The sequence below is a fragment of the Phasianus colchicus genome, chromosome 26 (genome assembly GCF_987193195.1).
Source record: "Phasianus colchicus chromosome 26, bPhaCol1.hap1.1, whole genome shotgun sequence".
Lineage (NCBI taxonomy): Eukaryota > Metazoa > Chordata > Aves > Galliformes > Phasianidae > Phasianus > Phasianus colchicus.
In genome coordinates this window covers 3604637-3625980 of record NC_143461.1, presented here as the reverse complement: position 1 = coordinate 3625980, position 21344 = coordinate 3604637, and the positions used below count along the sequence as shown (strand labels likewise).

Genomic DNA, 21344 nt, shown 5'->3' with positions numbered 1-21344 from the left:
GGGCTCCAGGGGTCCTCCATGGGATGGGCAGTTCTAGTGATCTTCGTATCAGAGACTGACCTGGGCCGGGCCCCCCCCCCTCCTCCCCCCCCCCAGGACCCCATTTCAAGGATAGACCCGGGGACCCCCATGGAACAGACCCAAGGACTCTTCCCTGCCCCCCCCCCAGGACCCCCAGTGCAGGGAGACCTGGAGACCCCCCTCCTCCAGGACACCCAGTACAGGGACAGATTGAGGGACCCCCCCCCCCCACCTCAGACCTTCACTGCAGGGACTGACCTAGGGGCTGCCCCCCCCCAGGACCCCATTCATTGCAGGGACAGACCTGGGGATCCCTATGGGCTAGACCTCAGGAGCCCCCTCCACTCCACACCCCAAATGCAGGAACAGACCTGAGGACCCCCCTGTCCCCCACCCCCGTAGGACCCCATTAAAGGGACAGACCTGGGGACCCCCACCCCCCAGACCACCAGTGCAAGGATATACCTGAAGACCCCCCCAGGACCCCATTTATTGCAGGGACAGACTTGGAGACCCCCCTCCCCCACTCCCAGGACCCCATTAAAGGGACAGACTTGGAGACCCCCCCCACTCCCAGGACCCCATTAAAGGGACAAACTTGGGGACCCCCACCCCCCAGACCACCAGTGCAAGGATATACCTGAAGACCCCCCCCCCAGGACCCCACTGTAGGGACAGACCTAGGGATCCCCCCCCCCCCCCAGGACCCCATTCATTGCAGGGACAGACTTGGAGACCCCCCTCCCCCACTCCCAGGACCCCATTAAAGGGACAGACTGAGGACTCCCCCCTCCCCAAGACCCCCACTCCAGGGACAGACTGGGGGTCTCCCATATCCCATATGGGGGAGAACTGGGGGGGGAGGGGGGGAATACACCTCAATAGGAAAGGCAGTTCTGAGGACCCCAGAAATCCCCATGGGATCGACCTGGGGACCCCCCCACACACACACTGCTGGGACCCCCATATGCAGGGATTGCTTGGGGGGGGGCTGAGGGGGGGGGGGCAGAATCCTCCAGTGCTGGGGACCGATCTGGGGGGGCCCCCCATGGGAAGGACAGACCTGGGGACCCCCAGAACCCCCATATAGGGACAGCTCAAGGGACATGTCTGGGGACACACCCTGGGACCCCCATGGCTGGAGCAGCTCCAACCCCCCCGCCCCCCCCCCAGTGGGAAAGGACCCCTCCCAAAGTATAAAGACCCCCTGGGACCACCCTATGAGACCAAAGACAGCCCTGGGGACCCCTATGTGTTGTCCCCCCCCTCCCTGCCTTCTGTCCCTCCACGGCTGGCACCCCTCTCTCCCCCCTCCCCCCCAAAGTGAGGGCAGCCCCCCTGTGCCCCCCACCCCCCCAAGACCCCCAGGTGCCCCCCAGGGGCTCACTCTGGATCTCGATGACCTTCTCCAGGGTGGCCACTGCATTGACATTGGGCTTCTGCTGCAGCAGGGACTCATCCAGGGGCTCCAGCTGGGGCAGAGGGCCACCATCAGGATCCCCCCCCCGCCCCCCCCCCCCCCCAAAAAAAAACAACAACCCACCAAACAACACCACCCTGAAACCCTCTTCTCCCCCAACCCCCCCCTTCTCCACCCACATGGGGGAAACTGAGGCACGGCGCAGGGTGCACGAACCCAAAGCCCCCCTCCCTCTGAATTGGGATAAGGTTTTTTTTTGGGGGGGGGGGACTTAGGGGGGGGGTCTTGTACCTCCAGCCCCAGCAATGCAGTGACACACGCCTCGGAGGCGTCGCAGATGGCCGTCAGGTCGTGCCCCCCCTCCAAGGCCAGCACCACGCGGCCCCCCGCCAACGTCATCAGCTGCTTGGTCAGGTGGCCAAAACCTGGGGGTTTTTTAGGGGGGGGGGCAAATAAATGAATTGAGGCGGAGGGGACGCAGTGCTGCATCTTGACCCCCCCCCCCCACCCTCCAACTCACATTTGGCAGTGACGGAGTACCCCCCCAGGGGGGATTGGTGCCCCTCCACCGCATCGAAGCCAGCAGACACCAACACCACGTCGGGGGAGAACTCACGGGCGATGGGCATCACCACGGTCCTGGGGGGGGCACAGCGGCTCAGGCACCCCCCCCCACCCATATAGGACCCCCCCTCTACGCCCCCCACCTCACCTGAAGGCGGTCAGGTATTCCACGTCGCCGATGGGGGGGTCCACGCCGCCCGTCCACGCGATGTTGATGTTGTAGCCCACTCCCATCCCACTGCCCACCTGCACAGCACATCACCCCGGGGGGGGGCATCGTAGGGTGATATGTGGGGAGGGGGGTCACCCAAAGGAGGGCACCCAATGGGGAAATATAGGGGGGGTTGTGGAGGGGGGGACAGTGACGCATTGGGGGGGGCATCCAGTGGGGAGTAAAATAGGGGGGGTGACTCGTGGGGGGGTGAAAATTGGGGTGGGGGTTGATGCATGGGGGGAGCACACTATAGGGGGACACGTGGGGGGGGGGACCCAAAGGGGAAACATGGGGATATGTGGAGGGGGGCACAGTGGAGTGATGCATTGGGGGGGGCATCCAGTGGGGGGTAAAATGGGGGGGTGACTCATGGGGGGGGGGAGGAAATTGGGGTGGGGAGCGATGTTTGGGGGCACACTATAGGGTGATATGGGGGGGGTGAGTCAAAAGGGAGGGGGACCCAAGGGGGAGACAGGAGTGATGATGCATAGAAGGGGTACTCAGTGGGGGGGTGATGCATGGGGGGGGTATCCAAAGTGGGGGGGGTCAAAATGGGGGGGGGGCCTGTGGTGGGGGGCACCCACTGGAGCGTGGCACACTGGGGGGGGATCCAACGGGGGAGGTGACACCCAATGGGGAGGGAGGAGTGACACGAGGCGGGGGGGGGTGACAATGCATACGGGGGGCACCCAGTGGAGGGGAGGGCACAAAATGGGGGGGGGCAACCAATGGGGTTGGTGACACTCAAAGGGGGGGGAGGGGTGACAATACATTGGGGGGGGCACCTAATGGAGGGGTGGGTGAGATGGGGGGGGGGACACCCAATGGGAGAGGGTGGTGGCACACGGGGGGATGGGCACCCAATAGGGGGAGGGGTGACACAAGGGGGGGGCACCTAATGAGGAGGGTGACATCCAAAGTGGGGGGAGGAGTAAAACATGAGGGGGGGGCACCCAATGGAGGGGGGTGAGATGGGGGGGGGTTACAGGCATATGAAGGGGTTGGGGGTGGGCATCCAATGGGGGGGTGACAGCCAAAGGGGGGTGTGACACCCAATAAGGAGGGAGAGGTGACAATGCATGGGGGGGGGCACCCAATGGGGGGGTGACACATGGGGGGGAGGGGGGGAGGTAAAAACGCATGGGTGAGGCACCCAGTGGGGGGGGGGAGCTGACATCCAAAGGGGGATGTGACACCCAATTGGGGGGGGGGGGGGGGCACCCAATGTTGGGGGTGACAACACATGGGGGGGGGCACAAAATGGAGGGGAGTGAGATGGGGGAGTGACAACACATGGGGGGGGGGGCTGACATACAAAGGGGGGGGTGTGCCACTCAATAGGGGGGGGGGGTTGGACACCCAAGGGAGGGGAGGTGACACGTGGGGGGCTGGGGGTGGCACATGGGTGTCCGTCCCCCCCCCACCTCCTCGGGCGCTCCGCTGCCAGGGAAGAAGTTCCCATCATCGTAGCGGTGCAGGGAGATGTAGAGCACAGCTGGGTCGCTGTAGAAGGCCTGCTGGGTGCCGTTGCCATGGTGGATGTCCTAGAGATGAGGGGGGGGGTGGGTCACACACAACCCCCCCACACACCTCTACCCCCCCCCCCCCCCCCCCCCAGCCTGGCAGCCCTCACCCAATCCACGATGAGGATGCGGCCCACGCTCAGCTTCTGCTGCAGCAGTTTGGCTGAAATGGCCACCGAGTTGAAGAAGCAGAAGCCCCTATTTTGGGGGGGGGTCAGTCAGTGAGGGGGGGGCACCGGGAAGGGGTGCAGCCCCCAACCCCCCCCCCCCATTGCACTCACATGGCTGCCGACTCCTCTGCGTGGTGCCCGGGGGGGCGGATAACAGCAAATCCGTTCTGCAGGGAGAGCAGAGTGTGTGTGTGTGCACACGTGTGTGTTTGCACGAGGGCTCACTGAGTGTGCAAAGCGTGCTGTGCGTGCACTCACAGCAACTGTATCTGCTGCTGAGTGTGCACGGAGCCAGCCAGCACGCGCACCAGTGTGCAAACACACAAACAGGGACACTTCTGTGCACACTTGTGCACACTCAGTTGTGCACGCTCGCTTGTGCACGTACGTGGCCGCTTTGTGATCACATGGAAATATCTGTGAGCACAACACACGTGAGCACGTGTGCAGGGACCCATGCTTGCACACATCACCACCTACGTGCACACAATCTTAAGCATTTGTGCACACCCATGCTCACATATATGTGTGTAAAAGTGCACATAGAGGTGTTCATCTGTGAGAACTTGTGCACACACCTCTGCTCACACATGAGCAATTTTACATACACGCTTGTGCACTCAGGCTCACGCACCTGAGCACTTCCATATGCCCTTCTGCACACACCTGTGAGCACTCGCACACTCACTTGTGCACACCCTGTGCTCACATGCATGCCCACTTGTATACACACACCTACGAGCACTTGAATGCACTCTGTGCACACACTTGTGCTCACAGACAGGAGCACATCCATGGACTTGTGCACAGATCTGTGAGCACTTCTGTACACACGTGTGCACAACACACACACACTTACACGTGCACTTGTGCACACACACTTGTGCACACATCCATAAGCACTTACACACATCTGTGAGCACTTGTACGCAAGCATGAGTGTGTGTGCACAAGCACGCATACATGGGCACGTGCACACACACTTTTGCACACACACGAGCACATAAGGACACACTGGTGCACACATCAGCGAGCACTTGTGCACACAGTTGCGCACACACACAAAAAGCACTGCTATGCACACTCACACACACTTACACTCACATCCCTGAGCACTCAGACACACACTTGTGCACACACTTACGCACACACACCTGTGCACACCGTGCAAACACCCCCGCGCTCACAAAGCACACAGCTGCGGAACAAACACAAACATCTGCACACACACCGGTGCAGCCCCCCCCACCCCTTCGTGCACGACTTCCCCCTCGTGCACACGCCCCCCCCCCCCTCGTGCACGGCCTTGCACGCACCTTGACGTCCCCCGTTGCCACTTTGAAGGCCAGCTCCAGCAGGCAGCCCACGGCCGTGCGCACGGCGCTGGATGAGTGCATCTCATTCCACACCGTGTCACTGTCAACCTGGGGGGGGGGGGGCACACTTCTCTTTAACCCCCCCCCCCCACCATCCCATCCCGTATCCACACACAGAGTGATGATACACACGGAGGGGGGGGCACACATCACACTGTTCTGCCCCCCCCCCCCCCCTCCCTTCATTCATTCGCAAAGCAGTGATGCACACACAAGGGGGGGGGGAAATATGCATGCCCCCCCCCAATACACACACAGCACTGACACACATGGGGGGGTCACACCATGCTGCCCCCCTCCCATACACAAAGTAACACATGGGGGGGGGGGTTACACCATGCTGCCCCTCCCTCAATACACACATACAGTGACACATGGGGGGGTCACACTGCTCTGCACCCCCCCCAAACACACACTGACACGCATGGGGGGGGGGGTCACACCATGCTGCCCCCCCACATACACATAGTGACACGTGGGGGGGGGGTCACACTGCTCTACCCCCCCCCCCCCATACACACAGTGACACATGGGGGGGGTCACACCATGCTGCCCCCCCCTCAATACACACATACAGTGACACACGGGGGGGTCACACTGCTCTGCCTCCCCGTCATACACACAGTGACACACGGGGGGGTCACACCATGCTGGCCCCCCCCCCCCCATACAAACATACAGTAACACATCGGGGGGGTCACACCATGCTCCCTCCCCCATACAAACACACAGTGACACATGGGGGGGGGTCACACCATGCTGTCCCCCCCACCCATACAAACATACAGTGACACACGGGGGGGGTCACACCATGTTGCCCCCCCCCCCCCCCCCCATACACAAAGTAAAACATGGGGGGGGGTTACACCATGCTGCCCCCCCCTCAATACACACATACAGTGACACATGGGGGGGGTCATACCGCTCTACCCCCCCCCCCATACACACAGTGACACATGGGGGGGTCACACCTTGCTGCCCCCCCCTCAATACACATACACAGTGACACATGGGGGCTCACACCATGCTGCCCCCCCCCCCCCAAACAACCACACAGTAACACATGGGGGGGTCACACCATGCTCACCCCCCCAATACACACACACAGTGACACATGGGGGGCTCACACCGTGCTGACCCCCGTCCCCATACACACACAGTGACACATGGGGGGGTCACACCGCTCTGCCCCCCCCTTCACCCCCCCCACTCACCCCGATGCCCCCACACGGCAGCACTGCATACGTCTTCTGTCCGATGGGACCTGTGGGGCAGCACCACACGTCAGGGGGGGGGTCCCACCCCCTTCCCCCACACCCCCCCGTGACCCCCCCCTTCCTTTTACACACCCAGCAGCTTCTTCCCATCCAGCTTCTGCCTGTTGAGCGGGCTGGTGCCGTACAGCAGCGCGTGGTGCTCCGAATGCACCGCCTGGATCTCCTCCAGCGTCGCCTTCCGACCCCGGATGCGCTATGGGGTGAGATGGAAAGAAACGGGGTGGGGGGTGGGAGCAGACGGCTGAGCCCCACACACACACACACACCCCCCTCCTCATCCCATCACTGTGCCCCCCACCCCCCCCCCTCACCTCACACTTGCCCAGCAGCCCGGTTTCCTGCAGACGGGACCAGATGCTCTGGATGCGCCCGGCGTGTTCGGGGTGGATGTGGGTGTTCCCACACGTGCATTGGTGCTTCAGCATGAAGGTGTCGTACACCACGCCTAGGGGGGGGGAGAGGGGGGGGCACGGACCCCATAGGGATAAAGGGGGGGGACCCCATAGGGTGATGGGGTTTGGGGTTTGGGGGAGGGAGGGGGTTGTAAGGAGTGGGGAGCGCCGAGGGATGCGGCACTGCCAGGGTGTGTGGGGGGAGGATGGGGGTCCTATGGGATGAGCAGGAGGTGGGAACCCCATGGGGTATAGGGGAACCCCATGGGATATAAGGACACTGCACCCCATAGGATATAGGGACAACCATAGGCCCACCAGTAAATGGGAACCCCATGGGATATGGGGGAACCCCATGGGATATAAGGATACCCCATCCTATAGGATATAGGGACACCCTACAGAACCACCAGGAGATGGGAACCCCACGGGATACTGGGACACCCCATAGCATATAGGGACACCCCACTGGGCCACCAGGAGATGAGGAACCCTAAGTGACCAGAGTACCCTATGGGTTATAGGAACATCCCACAGGTTATAAGAATGACCCCACAGAAGCACCATGAGATGGGAACCCCAAGGGATACAGGGACACCCCATAGGATATAGGAACACCCCATGGGCCCACCAGGAGATGGGAACCCCACGGGATATGGGGGAACCCCACGGGATATAAGGACACCCCACCCCATAGGATATAGGGACACCCCACGGAACCACCAGGAGATGGGAACCCCAGGAGATACAGGGACATCTCTTAGGATATAGGGATGCCTCGTGAGATATAGGCATGCCCCATAGGACCACCAGGAGATGGGAACCCCATGGGATACAGCGACACCCCATAGTATATAGGGACACCCCACTGGGCCACCAGGAGATGAAGAACCCTAAGTGACCAGGGTACCCTATGGGTTATAGGAACACCCCACAGGATATAAGGATGCCCCCACAGAAGCACCATGAGATGGGAACCCCAAGGGATACAGGGACACCCCATGGGCCCACCAGGAGATGGGAAACCCATGGGATATGGGGGAACCCCATGGGATATAAGGATACCCCATCCTATAGGATATAGGGACACCCTACAGAACCACCACAAGATGGGAACCCCACGGGATACTGGGACACCCCATAGCATATAGGGACACCCCACTGGGCCACCAGGAGATGAGGAACCCTAAGTGACCAGGGTACCCTATGGGTTATAGGAACACCCCACAGGATACAAGGATGCCCCCACAGAAGCACCGTGAGATGGGAATCCCAAGGGATACAGGGACACCCCAAGGGATATAGGGACACCCCATGGGACACAGGAATGCTTCACCAGGTATAGGGGAACCCCACAGGACCTCCAGGAGATGAGGAACCCCATGATCCCATACAGGGGTCCCCCATATATAGGGGCGCCCCATAGGAGCACCAGAGATGGGAACCCTAAGGGACAAAGGCACCCTAAGGGATATAGGGACACCCCATGGGATATAAGTATGCCCCACTGGCCATCAGGAGTTGGGAACCCCATGAGATACAGGGACACCCCATGGGATATAGGGACACCCCACTGGGCCACCAGGAGATGAGAAACCCTAAGTGACAAGGGTACCTATAGGTTACGGGGACACCCCACAGGACCATCAGGAGATGGGAACCCTAAGGGACAAAGGCACCCCAAGGGATACAGGGACATCCTGTAGGATATAGGGCTGCCCCACGGGCCACCAGGAGATGGGAACCCCACGGGAAATGGGGAAACCTCATAGGACACAGGAAAACCCCTTGGGATATAGGAACACCCCACAGGAGCACCAGGAGAAGGGAAACGCTATGGGATGGGGGCAACCTATAGACATAAGGAAACCCCATAGGGCAACCCATGGGCACACAGCTCCCCCCCCCCCCACAGCCCCATACCTGTAGTGAAGAGGTGCTGGGGGGGTCCGTCGGGCTGGGGGGGCTTCACGCTGCTGGGGGACGACTGAGTGCGGCCGAGGGGGGGGTGGGGCAGAGGCAGGACTGCCAGGGGGGGGGCGGGGGGGTACAGTGGCTCTGGGAACACCTGGGGGTGAGGGGGGGGGGGGGGGCAATCAGTACAGCCCCCCCCCCCCTCAAAATAGCTGTGTGCATTGAGCTGCTTTGTCCTCAGGGCTGGGGGGGGTTGGCTGAGGTTGGGGGGGGGGGGATGAGTCATGAGGAGGGGGGGTGGAGATGGGAGGATGTGGGGAGGGGGGGGGGGCGTGAGTCATGGAACCTTGGAGTCAGTGTGTGCTGCAGCACGGGGGGGGCACAGTGGTACATAAGTGTGTGTTTGTGCAAGGGGGGGGTTGGTGCAAAGGGGATGCGCACGTGGGTTGAGGGTGTTGGAGCAAAGGTGCTCGTGCCAAAGATGCTCGTGCAAAGAGGGGGGGGCGTTGCGCGTGCAAAAGGTGCTCGTGCAAAGGCAGCCGGGGGCGCTGCAGGGATGCTCGTGAGAGAGAGAGGGGTGCTCGTGCAAAGGGTGTTTGTGCAAAGGGAGATGCTTGTGCAAAGGAAAGGGGGTTTACACCAATGGGAGGCGCTCACCATATAACTGTGCAAAGGGGGGTGGGATGCTCGTGCAAAGGACGTGCACCAAAGCATACTGGGGGGGTGTTGGGAGGTGCCGACCCCCCCCTCCTCACCTGTGTGTAGCTGACCCCCAACTCGGGGCCGTCGGACCCCCCCGGAGCTTCGGCCTCATCCCCGCTGCCCCCCCCCAGCTCCGCCCCACAGCGCTGGGGGTCCCGCAGCCCCTCGGGGGGGTCGGCTGCATCCGGGGAGGGGAGGACGTTTGGGGGGGGGGCGGCGGTGCCGGGTCCTTCAGCCCCCTGGGGGGGGTCCTGCTGCTCCGTCAGCTCCTCCTCCGTCTCCTCGGGGTGCGTGGGGGGCTGCCGGGTCAGATCCCCCCCCTTGGGGAGCAGCTGACAGGGGGAGGAGGGGGAGGTGAGCCCCACACACAGCCCATATCCCCAACCTGCACCCCCATCCCTGCCCCCCCCCACTTCATCCCCACCCTACAGCTGCCCCACCCTGCCCCATATCCACAGCCCAAACCCCATCTCCACCCTACAGCTGCCCCATACCCGCCCCACATCCCATCCCTGCCCTACAGCCACGCCATCCCTCACCCTATCTCTGCCCCATAACCATTCCACCCTCACCCTACACTCACCACACACCCCATTTCTGCCCTATAGCCACCCCATCCCCACCCCATATCCCATCTCTGCCCCATAGCTGCCCCATCCCCACTCCACACCCCATCCCTGCCCCATCCCCACCCCTGTCCCATAGCCACCCCACACCCCATCCCTACCCCACACCCCATCACCCCTGTCCCCCCCCCATAGCCACCCCATCCCTACCCCACACCTCACCCCATTCTCATAGATGCCCCATCCCCACCCCACATCCCATCACCCGTCCCATAGCCAACCCACCCCATACCCCACCTCATCCCCACACCTCACCCCATCCCTACCCCACCCCACTCCTGCCCCATCCCCACCCCATCACCCCTGTCCCCCTCCCCATCCCCACCCCATCCCCATCCCACATCCCACCCCATCCCCACAGCCACCCCATCCCTTCCCCACACCCCATCCATGCCCCATCCCCACCCCATCCCTTCCCCACATTCCACCCCATCCCCATAGCCACCCTATCCCTACCCCACCCCACTCCTGTCCCATCCCCACCCCATCCCTACCCCACACCCCACCCCATCCCCATAGCCACCCCATCCCTACCCCACACCCCACCCCATCCCCATAGCCACCCCATCCCCACCCCACACCCCACCCCATCACCCCTGTCCCCCTCCCCATCCCCACCCCATCCCCATCCCCCATCCCACCCCATCCCCACCCCATCCCTACCCCACACCTCATCCCATCCCCATCCCCACCCCATCCCTACCCCACCCCACTCCTGCCCCATGCCCACCCCATCATCCGTCCCCCTCCCCATCCCCACCCCATCCATATCCCACATCCCACCCCATCCCCATAGCCACCCCATCCCTACCCCACACCCTATCCATGCCCCATCCCCACCCCATCCCTACCCCACACCCCACCCCATCCATAGCTGCCCCATCCCTACCCCACACCCCATCCATGCCCCATCCCCACCCTACCCCTGCCCCATCCCCACCCCATCCCAACCCCACACCTCACCCCATCACCATAGCCACCCCATCCCTACCCCACCCCACTCCTGTCCCATCCCCACCCCATCCCTACCCCACACCCCATCCCCATCCCCACCCCATCCCTACCCCACACCCCATCCATGCCCCATCCCCACCCTACCCCTGCCCCATCCCCACCCCATCCCTTCCCCACACCCCACCCCATCCCCATAGCCACCCCATCCCTACCCCACCCCTCTCCTGCCCCATGCCCACCCCATCACCCGTCCCCATCCCCACCCCATCCGTATCCCACATCCCACCCCATCCCCATAGCCACCCCATCCCTTCCCCACACCCTACGCCTGCCCCACACCCCACCCCATCCCTACCCCACACCCCACCCCATCCATAGCTGCCCCATCCCTACCCCACACCCCATCCATGCCCCATCCCCACCCCATCCCTTCCCCACATTCCACCCCATCCCCATAGCCACCCTATCCCTACCCCACCCCACTCCTGCCCCATGCCCATCCCATCCCTACCCCACACCTCACCCCATCCCCATAGCCACCCCATCCCTACCCCACCCCACTCCTGTCCCATCCCCACCCCATCCCTACCCCACACCCCATCCATGCCCCATCCCCAACCCATCCCTACCCCACACGTCACCCCATCCCCACCCCATCCTTATCCTACACCTCACCCCATCCCCACCCCACCCCACTCCTGCCCCATCCCCACCCCATCACCATAGCCACCCCATCCCTACCCCACCCCACTCCTGTCCCATCCCCACCCCATCCCTACCCCATACCCCACCCCATCCCCATAGCCACCCCATCCCCACCCCATCACCCCTGTCCCCATCCCCATCCCCACCCCATCCGTATCCCACATCCCACCCCATCCCCATCCCCACCCCATCCCTACCCCACACGTCACCCCATCCCCACCCCATCCTTATCCTACACCTCACCCCATCCCCACCCCACCCCACCCCTGCCCCATCCCCACCTCATCCCCATAGCCACCCCATCCCTACCCCACACCCCCCCCCCGCCCCATCGCCACCCCCCCGCCCCCCACCTTGCCCTGCTGTTTGTCCAGCAGGTGATGCTGCAGGGCTCCGTGGGGCAGCGCCTGCGGGCTCTGTGGCAGCGGTGAGGACTGCGTGCGGCTCAGCGGCCGGTGGTGCCGAGGAACTTTGGGCACCGCGCGGCTGCCCCGATCAGCTGCCAGCAACGGGGACTGGGCCAGCAACGGCACTGCGGGGCGAGCAGGACCGGGGTGATGGGGGCTGGGGGGAGGCTGGGGGGGGTTGGGGGTGGCTATGGGGGAAACTGAGGCACAGCTATAGGGGAACTGGGGGATGGCTATGGGGGATTGGGGATGGCTACATGGGAATTGGGGGATGGCTATATGAGGATTGGGGGATGGTTATGGGAGGATTGGGGGATGGCTATGGGGGAGACTGAGGCACAGCTATAGGGGAACTAGGGTATGGCTATGGGGGATTGTGGGATGGTTATGGAGGGATTTGGGGATGGTTATGGGGGACTGGGGATGGCTATATGCGGATTGGGGGATGGTTATGGGGGAAACTGAGACACAGCTGTAGAGGAACTGGGTATGGCTATGGGAGGGATTGGGGGATGGTTATGGGGAATTGGGGATGGCTATATGAGGATTGGGGGGTGGCTATATGAGGATTGGGGGATGGTTATGGGGGGATTGGGGGATGGTTATGGGGGAAACTGAGACACAGCTATAGGGGAACTGGGGGATGGCTATGGGGGGGATTGGGGCATGGCTATGGGGGATTTGGGATGGCTATGGGGGATTGGGGATGGTTATGGAGGCATTGGGGGATGGCTAGGGGGTATTGGGGGATGGCTATGCGGGATTGGGGGATGGTTATGGGGGAAACTGAGACACAGCTATAGGGGAACTGGGGGATGGCTATGGGGGGGATTGGGGCATGGCTATGGGGGATTTGGGATGGCTATGGGGGATTGGGGATGGTTATGGAGGCATTGGGGGATGGCTAGGGGGTATTGGGGGATGGCTATGCGGGATTGGGGGATGGTTATGGGGGAAACTGAGATACAGGTATAGGGGAACTGGGGTATGGCTATGGGGGGGGATTGGGGGATGGTTATGGGGGATTGGGGATGGCTATATGGGGATTGGGAGATGGGTATGGGGGATTGGGAATGGCTATATGGGGATTGGGAATGGCTATATGAGGATTGGGAGATGGGTATGGGGGATTGCGGGATGGCTATGGGGGAAACTGAGGCACAGCTATAGGGGAACTGGGATATGGCTATGGGGGGGGAATTGGGGGATGGCTATATGAGGATTGGGGGTTGGCTGTGGGGGATTGGGGGATGGCTACGGGGGAAACTGAGGCACAGATATAGGGGAAATTGAGGTATGGCTATGGGAGAATTGGAGTATGGCTGTAGGGGAAACTGAGGCACAGCTATAGGAGAATTGGGGTATGGCTATATAGGAAACTGAGGCATGGCTATGAGGGAATTGTAGTATGGCTAGGGGGGAAATCGAGGTGCAGCTACTGGGGAAACTGAGGCACGGCTATGGGGGAATTGGGGTACAGCTATAAGGGGATTGGGGTATGGCTACAGGGGAAATGGGGTAAGGCTATGGGGCAAATCGAGGCATGGCTATGGGAAAAACTGAGGCACAGCTACAGGGGAATTAGGATATGGTTATAGTGGAAATTGAGGCACAGCTTTGAAGAATTGGGGTATGGCTATGGGGAAATTGGGGGTATGGCTATGGGGGAAATCAAGGAACAGTTATAGGGGAAAATGGGGCATAGCTATAGGGGAATTGGGGTATGGTTATAGCGGAAACTGAGGCACAGCCATAGGGGAAACTCAGGCACAGCTATAGGGGAAACTGAGGCACAGCTATAGGGGAAACTGAGGCACAGCCATAGGGGAAACCTGGGGCACAGCTATAGGGGAAACTGGGGCACAGTTATAGGGGAAACTCAGGCAGGCCTATGGGGGAATTGGGACGTGGCTATGGGGGAACCTGAGGCGCAGGGGCTGTGGGGCTCTGCTCACCAGCAATGAGGGTGCTCTGCTGCCTTGCCTGTTCCAGCAGCAGGACGTGCTGCAGCAGGGAGGCGGGGGGATCCCCCTCCAGGGCCACCCCCAGCAGGCAGCCAGGGATGGACGACGTGCTCAGGAATTTCCCACTGAGTGCAGCCCCGGGGCGCAGCGTGGCCACGGCCGGGCGATCGGCTTCAGGCTGTGGGCTCAGCTTGGGGGATGCCTGGGGGGGGGAAAAACCCAGCAATGGGTGCTTCTGCGTCACCCCCACAGGACACCAAAGCCCACTGCCACCCCCATGGGATGCCAGGTTACCATGAGACCCTCCTAGGGATGCCAGGGTCCCCATGGGGTGCAGGGTCCCCATGCTGCCCTTATGGGACCCCAGGCCCCACTGTAACACCCCTGCAGGACCCCAGATCCCAGTAACACTCCTATGAGACTTCAGATCCCAAAAGCCCCCCTATAGGACCCCAGAACCCCCCAAAAGCCACTCTGTGGGCACCCAGACCCCCCAATAAACACCCTGTGGGACTTCAGATCCCAACACCCCGCCCTATGGAACCCCAGATCCCCCCAACAGGCCCTCTATGGGAACCCAGATCCCAATAGCCCCCTGTGGGACCTCAGAGTCCCCCAGTAGCCCCCTATGGGAATCCAGATCCCAATAGGCCCCCTACAGGAACCCAGACCCTGCCCAGCAGCCCCTCTATGGGGACCCAGATCCCAACAGGCCCGCTATGGGACCTCAGAGCCCCCCAACAGCTTCCCTATGGGAACCTAGATCCCAATAGGCCTCCTATGGGAATCCAGACGCCCCCAACAGCCCCCCTATAGGATCCCAGACCCTCCCCCCAGCAGCCCCTCTATGGGCACCCAGATCCCTATGGAGACCCCAGATCCTCCAGTGAACAACCCATGGGACTTCAGATCACAACAGCCCCCCTGTAAGACCCCAGATCCCCCCAGTAGCCCCTTCTATGGGCACCCAGATCCCAATAGCCCCCCTATGGGACCCCAGACCCCAGCCCACACTCACGTTGAGGTGGGAGTTGGTGACGGTGACGGTGGCCTGCAGCCCCAGGGAGATGTTGGGCAGTGATGGGGACGTGTAGAGGCTGAGCTGCCCGGAGCCATCCAGGGCCAAAGCACGGGGCTGGGGCAGCAGCTGCTGCAGGGGGGAGGTTGGGGAGGGGTCACCCTGCACCCCTATGGGTGTACGGCCCCAGTGACAGGGACACGCATGCACCCCAGGTGTGCACACAGCACCCTGAGCACACACACATGGGTGCAGCTCAGCATGGGTCTGCAATGAGCAAACACGTGTGCAACTGCACGTGCCCTGAGCTAACACATGCTAAGTGCAGGCGTGCACCCAGAGCACGTGTGTGCACTGAGGTAACGTGCTAACTGCATGCGTGTTCCCTGAGCACGTGTGTGCACCAAGCTAATGCACTGCATGCAAGGACTCTAAGCATGTGCGTGCACCAACACATGCTAAGTGCACGCATGCACCCTGAGCACGTGTGCACCAAACCAATACATGCTAACTGCACGCATGGATCCTTCATGTGTTTGCACTGAGCTAACACATGCTAATTGCACGCACCCTGAGCACGTGTGTGCACTGAGCCAACACATGCTAAGTGCATGCATGGGCACTTAACACTGAGCACGCACATGCTAACTGCATGCACACAGCTGTGCAGCGAGCAGACACACGCTAACTGCATGCACACACCTGAGTGCACGCATGCACTGAGCCTACATGCTAAGTGCATGCATGGAACCTTAACACGTGTGCACTGAGCTAACACACGCACGGATCCTTAACACTCGTGCATGAAACTAATTGCATGGGCACTTAACACATGCATGCACTGAGCACGCACACGCTAACTGCATGCGTGCACCCTGAGCACGCGTGTGCAAATTAACACACGCTAACTGCACGCGTGCACCCTGAGAACACGAGCACTGAGCACACAGCAACTGCACGCACGGACACCAGGCACACACCCTGAGCACACGCATGCACGCGCCACGCACGTTCTAACTGCACACATGCTAACTGCACACATGCTAACTGCACACATGCTAACTGCACGCGTGTGCACGCACCTCTGCATGGATGTTGGGGACGGAGCCGGTGAAGCCGTTCTCAGCAATGGCGCAGTGGGAGCTGTTGGGTGAGCTGGGCCCGGAGCACGGAGCACTGCTGCACACTGCTGTGACTGCAGGGGGGGCATGGGGGGGGGCATGGGGACACTGCACCCCACCTCTGCTCCCCATGCATGTGTCCTACCGCACCCCCACCCCCCCCCCAGGCACCCTCACAGCCCCACCTGCACCCCGAGACCCCCTCTCACCTCCCCAACCCCCACACATCTGCACCCCCAGCCCCTCATTGCAGCCTGAACCCTCTCTTGCAACCCCCACCCACAAACGTGCCCTCCATCCCTATTTACACCCCCCAACCCCAACTGCACCCCCAGCCCCCAACTGCAACCCGAGCCCCAAACCCACCCTCAGCCCCTAAATGCACCCCCAGCCTCCAACTGCACCCCCAACCCCTTCTTGCAATCCTTGCCCCCAAACCCACTCTCTGCCCCTAGTTGCACCCCCAGCCCTAATATCATCCCAGCCCCCAATCCCACCCCCCACTGCCTAAATGCACCCCAGATCCAACACCACCCCAGCCCCTACCTGCACCCCAACCCCCCTCTTGCAACCCCCCACCCCCAACCTCATCCTCTACCCTTCATTCCACCCCCAGCCCCAGTATTACCCCAGCCCCCAAACATGCCCTCTACCTCCACCTGCATCCTCAGCCCCTAAGTGCACCCCCAGCCTCCAACTGCACCCCCAGAGCTAACATCACCCCAGCCCCTAATTGCACCCCCAGCCCCTAATTGCACCCCCAGCCCCCTCTTGCAATCCTTGTCCCCAAACCCACCCTCTGCCCTTAACTGCAGCCCCAGAGCCAACATCACCCCAGCCCCTAAATGCACCCCCAGCCCCCAACTGCAACCCCTACTCCCAAACATGCCCTCTATCCTTACCTGCACCCCCAGCCCCAACTCCCCCCCCCAGAGCCAATACCACCCCAACGACCCCTAATTGCTCCCCCAGCCCCAATATCACCCCAGAGCCAACTTCACCCCAAACCCACCCTCTACCCTTCACTACAGCCCCAGCCCCCAACTGCACCCCAGCCCCTAAATGCACCCCCAGCCCCCAATTGCAACCCCTACCCCCAAACATGCCTTCTATCCTTAACCACACCCCCAGCCCCAACACCACCCCAGAGCCAACAGCTCCTCAACCCCTAATATCACCCCAAACCTCCCCCAAACCCACCCTCTGCCCTTCACTGCACCCCCAGCCCCCAATCGCATCCCCAGCCCCAAACCCACCCTCTGCCCCTAACTGCACCCCCAGCCCCCAACTGCACCCCCAGCCCCAACACCACCCCAGCCCCTAACTGCACCCTCAGCCCCTAACTGCACCCCCAGCCCCTAACTGCACCCCCAGAACCAATACCTCCCCCAGCCCCCAACCGCACCTCCATCCCCAAAACGCACCCCAGATCCACCACCACCCCAGCCCCTAACCACACCCCACACCCCTTTCCAACCCCCACCCCTATTCACACCCCCACCTCCCACCGCCCCCCACCCCCATCCCCAACCCGGGGGGGGGGGGGCGTCCCAGTGCCCCCCACCCACCCGTGACCTCAGCAGCTCTCCGTCTCACGGCGCTCAGCACCGTCCCGTCCCTCCTGCGGAGCAGCGGGCTGCTGCGGCGCTCTGCCACCTTCTGCTTCAGCCGTGAGCGCACCTTCAGGTTGGGCTCTGAGGCTGCAGGTAGGAGGGGAGGGGGGGGAAGAAGGAGGTGGGCTGTGAACCCCCCCCCCCCGCCCTACCCTTTCTAAATCCCCTCATAGGTTTGGCACGCACCGGTTTTACGCAGTGGGAAATCGTCGCGGCCGTCGTAGGGGCCGAGCAGCGGCACTTTGTAGGACGGGGGGGTCCCTGGGCTGCCGCTCTGGGGGGGGGAGCTCTGCTCCAAGGAGGTGTGGTGAGCCCTGGGGGGGGTCGGGATAAGGGGAGGGGGGGGGAGGGAGGAGCGCTGGGATGGCTGCGTGTCCCCCAGCCCCACGGCAGCGCTGCGCCCCACTGCGCACCCCCACCTCCCCCAGCGGTGCTGCTGATATATGGGGGTCCCGGGGGGGGGAGGGTGGGGGGTTTCGGGGGGGGGGGCGCATACCAGCACGTGGGGTGCTGCGGCAGGGAATGGTTGGGGGCGCCGGCGCCCGGCTCCTTGGCTTTGCTGAGCAGGAACTCCTGCAGCTTCAGCTTCACCTCTGTGCTGGCGATGGCACCTGTGGGGTGGGGGGGTGGGAGGGGGCAGTGCGTGGACCCACCTCCCCCACCCCCCTAACCAGCACCACCAGCACCACCAGCACCACCAGCACACATCGCCCCCAGCCCCAAAACCACCCCCCCCCCCCCCCGGCCCCTAACACCACCCTAAAGCCACGCTGCCTCCAGTGCCACCTTAAACCCCACTGCACCCCCCGCCCCAATACCTCCCCCTACAGCCCCCCCCAGTGCTCCCTGACCCACACAGACCCCAACCCCTGCTTCCCTCAGCCCCACACTGGCCTCAACCCCCGCTGTGTCCCCACAGGTCCCACTGCAACCCCAGCCCCACTCCCACCCCAACCCCCACTGCACCCCTCCAGCCCCCATTGCACTCCCAACCCCAATGCACACCCCCAGACCCATCACCACCCAGCCCCTATGCACTGCCCCAGACCCACATGGGCTTCCAGCCTTCATTGCACCCCCAACCCCAATATCTCCCCCAAAGACTCAATCTCACCCCAGCCCCACAACCCCAATCCCCATCCCAGCCCCAATCCCCCCTTCCAGCCCCTATACTTCCATATCAATACGGGCTGCATCCCGAGCCCTAATTGCCCCCCAACCCCCTCTGCACCCCCACTGACCCACTCCCACCTCACCCCCATTGTACCCCCAAACCCCAAACCCACCCCCTGCCCTATTCCCTTCCCAGCCCCATAAAGGCTTACAACCCTCATTGCATCCCCAACCCCAATATCCCCCCCATAAACCCCCCCCAGACCCCACTGCACCCCAACCCCAATATCTCCCCCATAGACTCAACCTCACCCCAGCCCCCAATCCCCCCCAGCCCCACAACCCCAATCCCCACCCCCATACCAATATGGGCTTCCAGCCCCCACTGCACCCCCAACCCCCCCACTGACCCACTCCCACCTCATCCCCATTGTACCCCCACCTCCTGCCCCTCCCCAGCCCCATAAGGGCTTACAGCCCTCATTGCATCCCCAACCCCAATATCCCCCCTATAGACCCCCCCCAGCCCCACAACCCCAATCCCCACCCCCATACCCATATGGGCTTCCAGCCCCCACTGCACCCCCACCTCCAATCCCCTTCCCAGCCCTATATGGGCTTATAACTCCCATTGCACCCCCTAACCCCAGTACCTCCCCCATGGACCCCCCCAGCCCCCAATCCCCACCCCCACACCAATATGGGCTTCCAGCCCCCACTCCCACCCCAACCCCTCCACTGACCCACTCCCATTCACCCCCTCCTGCCCCCACCTCCCCAGCCCCAGAAGGGCTCACAGCCCCCACTGCACCCCAACCCCAATATCTCCCCATAGACCCCCCCAGCCCCCACTGCACCCCAACCCCAATATCTCCCCATAGACCCCCCCAGCCCCCACTACACCCCAACCCCAATATCTCCCCATAGACCCCCCCAGCCCCCACTGCACCCCAACCCCAATATCTCCCCATAGACCCCCCCAGCCCCCCACAACCCCAATCCCCACCCCCAGCCTGGGGGCTTCCAGCCACCACTGCACCCCCAGCCCCAATCCCACCACAGCCCCCCCCGACCCCACTCACTCTCTCTGCCCCTCTCTTTGCAGCGCAGTGCCTGCAGCTGCTCCATGCGCTGCTGCTCCAGCGCCTCCTGCCGCTCTCGCTGCCGCTGCTGCTCCAGCTCCTGCTGCCGGCGGGCGGCCAACGCTTCCTGCTGCTGCTGCGGGGGCACTGCATGCTCGGCTCCCCCCCCCCGAGGGCTGCCCCCACCCCAACATCCCCCACCACCACCCCCTATGGCCGTAGGGTGCTCAGCCCAAAAATGAGCAACATCCCATGGCTCCGTCATCCCAAAATGAGCAACATCCCATGGCTCCATCACCCCAAAATGAGCAACATCCCATGGCTCCGTCATCCCAAAATGAGCAACATCCCATGGCTCCATCATCCCCAAAATGAGCAACATCCCATGGCTCCGTCATCCCAAAATGAGCAACATCCCATGGCTCCGTCATCCCCCAAATGAGCAACATCCCATGGCTCCATCATCCCCCAAATGAGCAACATCCCATGGCTCCGTCATCCCAAAATGAGCAACATCCCATGGCTCCGTCATCCCCCAAATGAGCAACATCCCATGGCTCCATCATCCCAAAATGAGCAACATCCCATGGCTCCATCATCCCCAAAATGAGCAACATCCCATGGCTCCGTCATCCCCCAAATGAGCAACATCCCATGGCTCCATCATCCCCCAAATGAGCAACATCCCATGGCTCCGTCATCCCAAAATGAGCAACATCCCATGGCTCCGTCATCCCCCAAATGAGCAACATCCCATGGCTCCATCATCCCAAAATGAGCAACATCCCATGGCTCCATCATCCCCAAAATGAGCAACATCCCATGGCTCCGTCATCCCAAAATGAGCAACATCCCATGGCTCTGTCATCCCAAAATGAGCAACATCCCATGGCTCCATCATCCCAAAATGAGCAACATCCCATGGCTTCATCATCCCAAAACGAGCAACATCCCACGACTCCATCATCCCCAAAACGAGCAACATCCCACTGCTCCATCAGCCCAAAAATGAGCAACATCCCACGGCTCCATCATCCCCCAAATGAGCAACATCCCACGGCTCCGTCATCCCCCAAATGAGCAACATCCCATGGCTCCGTCATCCCCCAAATGAGCAACATCCCATGGCTCCGTCATCCCAAAAACGAGCAACATCCCATGGCTCCGC

At 62.2% G+C, this 21344-nt stretch overlaps 1 protein-coding gene across 3 annotated transcripts in view; it reads right to left on the bottom strand.

Moving 5' to 3' along the window:
- HDAC5 (histone deacetylase 5) overlaps positions 1 to 21344 on the bottom strand; it is a 30933-nt gene that overhangs the window by 1704 nt on the left and 7885 nt on the right. Inside the window, exons 4-24 of one of the 3 annotated variants that reach the window (XM_090125224.1) lie at positions 20177 to 20312; positions 18478 to 18592; positions 18168 to 18295; positions 17937 to 18068; positions 16330 to 16442; positions 15248 to 15379; positions 14221 to 14431; positions 12212 to 12390; positions 9627 to 9905; positions 8881 to 9025; positions 6877 to 7010; positions 6638 to 6758; positions 6503 to 6552; positions 5229 to 5336; positions 4024 to 4079; positions 3853 to 3940; positions 3644 to 3763; positions 2154 to 2251; positions 1962 to 2080; positions 1733 to 1866; positions 1409 to 1493 (exon numbers count right to left, since the gene is read on the bottom strand). In XM_090125224.1, the coding sequence (XP_089981350.1) occupies positions 1409 to 1493; positions 1733 to 1866; positions 1962 to 2080; positions 2154 to 2251; positions 3644 to 3763; positions 3853 to 3940; positions 4024 to 4079; positions 5229 to 5336; positions 6503 to 6552; positions 6638 to 6758; positions 6877 to 7010; positions 8881 to 9025; positions 9627 to 9905; positions 12212 to 12390; positions 14221 to 14431; positions 15248 to 15379; positions 16330 to 16442; positions 17937 to 18068; positions 18168 to 18295; positions 18478 to 18592; positions 20177 to 20312 (2683 nt within the window). The remainder of the gene's footprint in view (positions 1 to 1408; positions 1494 to 1732; positions 1867 to 1961; positions 2081 to 2153; positions 2252 to 3643; positions 3764 to 3852; positions 3941 to 4023; positions 4080 to 5228; positions 5337 to 6502; positions 6553 to 6637; positions 6759 to 6876; positions 7011 to 8880; positions 9026 to 9626; positions 9906 to 12211; positions 12391 to 14220; positions 14432 to 15247; positions 15380 to 16329; positions 16443 to 17936; positions 18069 to 18167; positions 18296 to 18477; positions 18593 to 20176; positions 20313 to 21344) is intronic. The other 2 variants (XM_090125225.1, XM_090125226.1) reach the window with 2 other exon arrangements.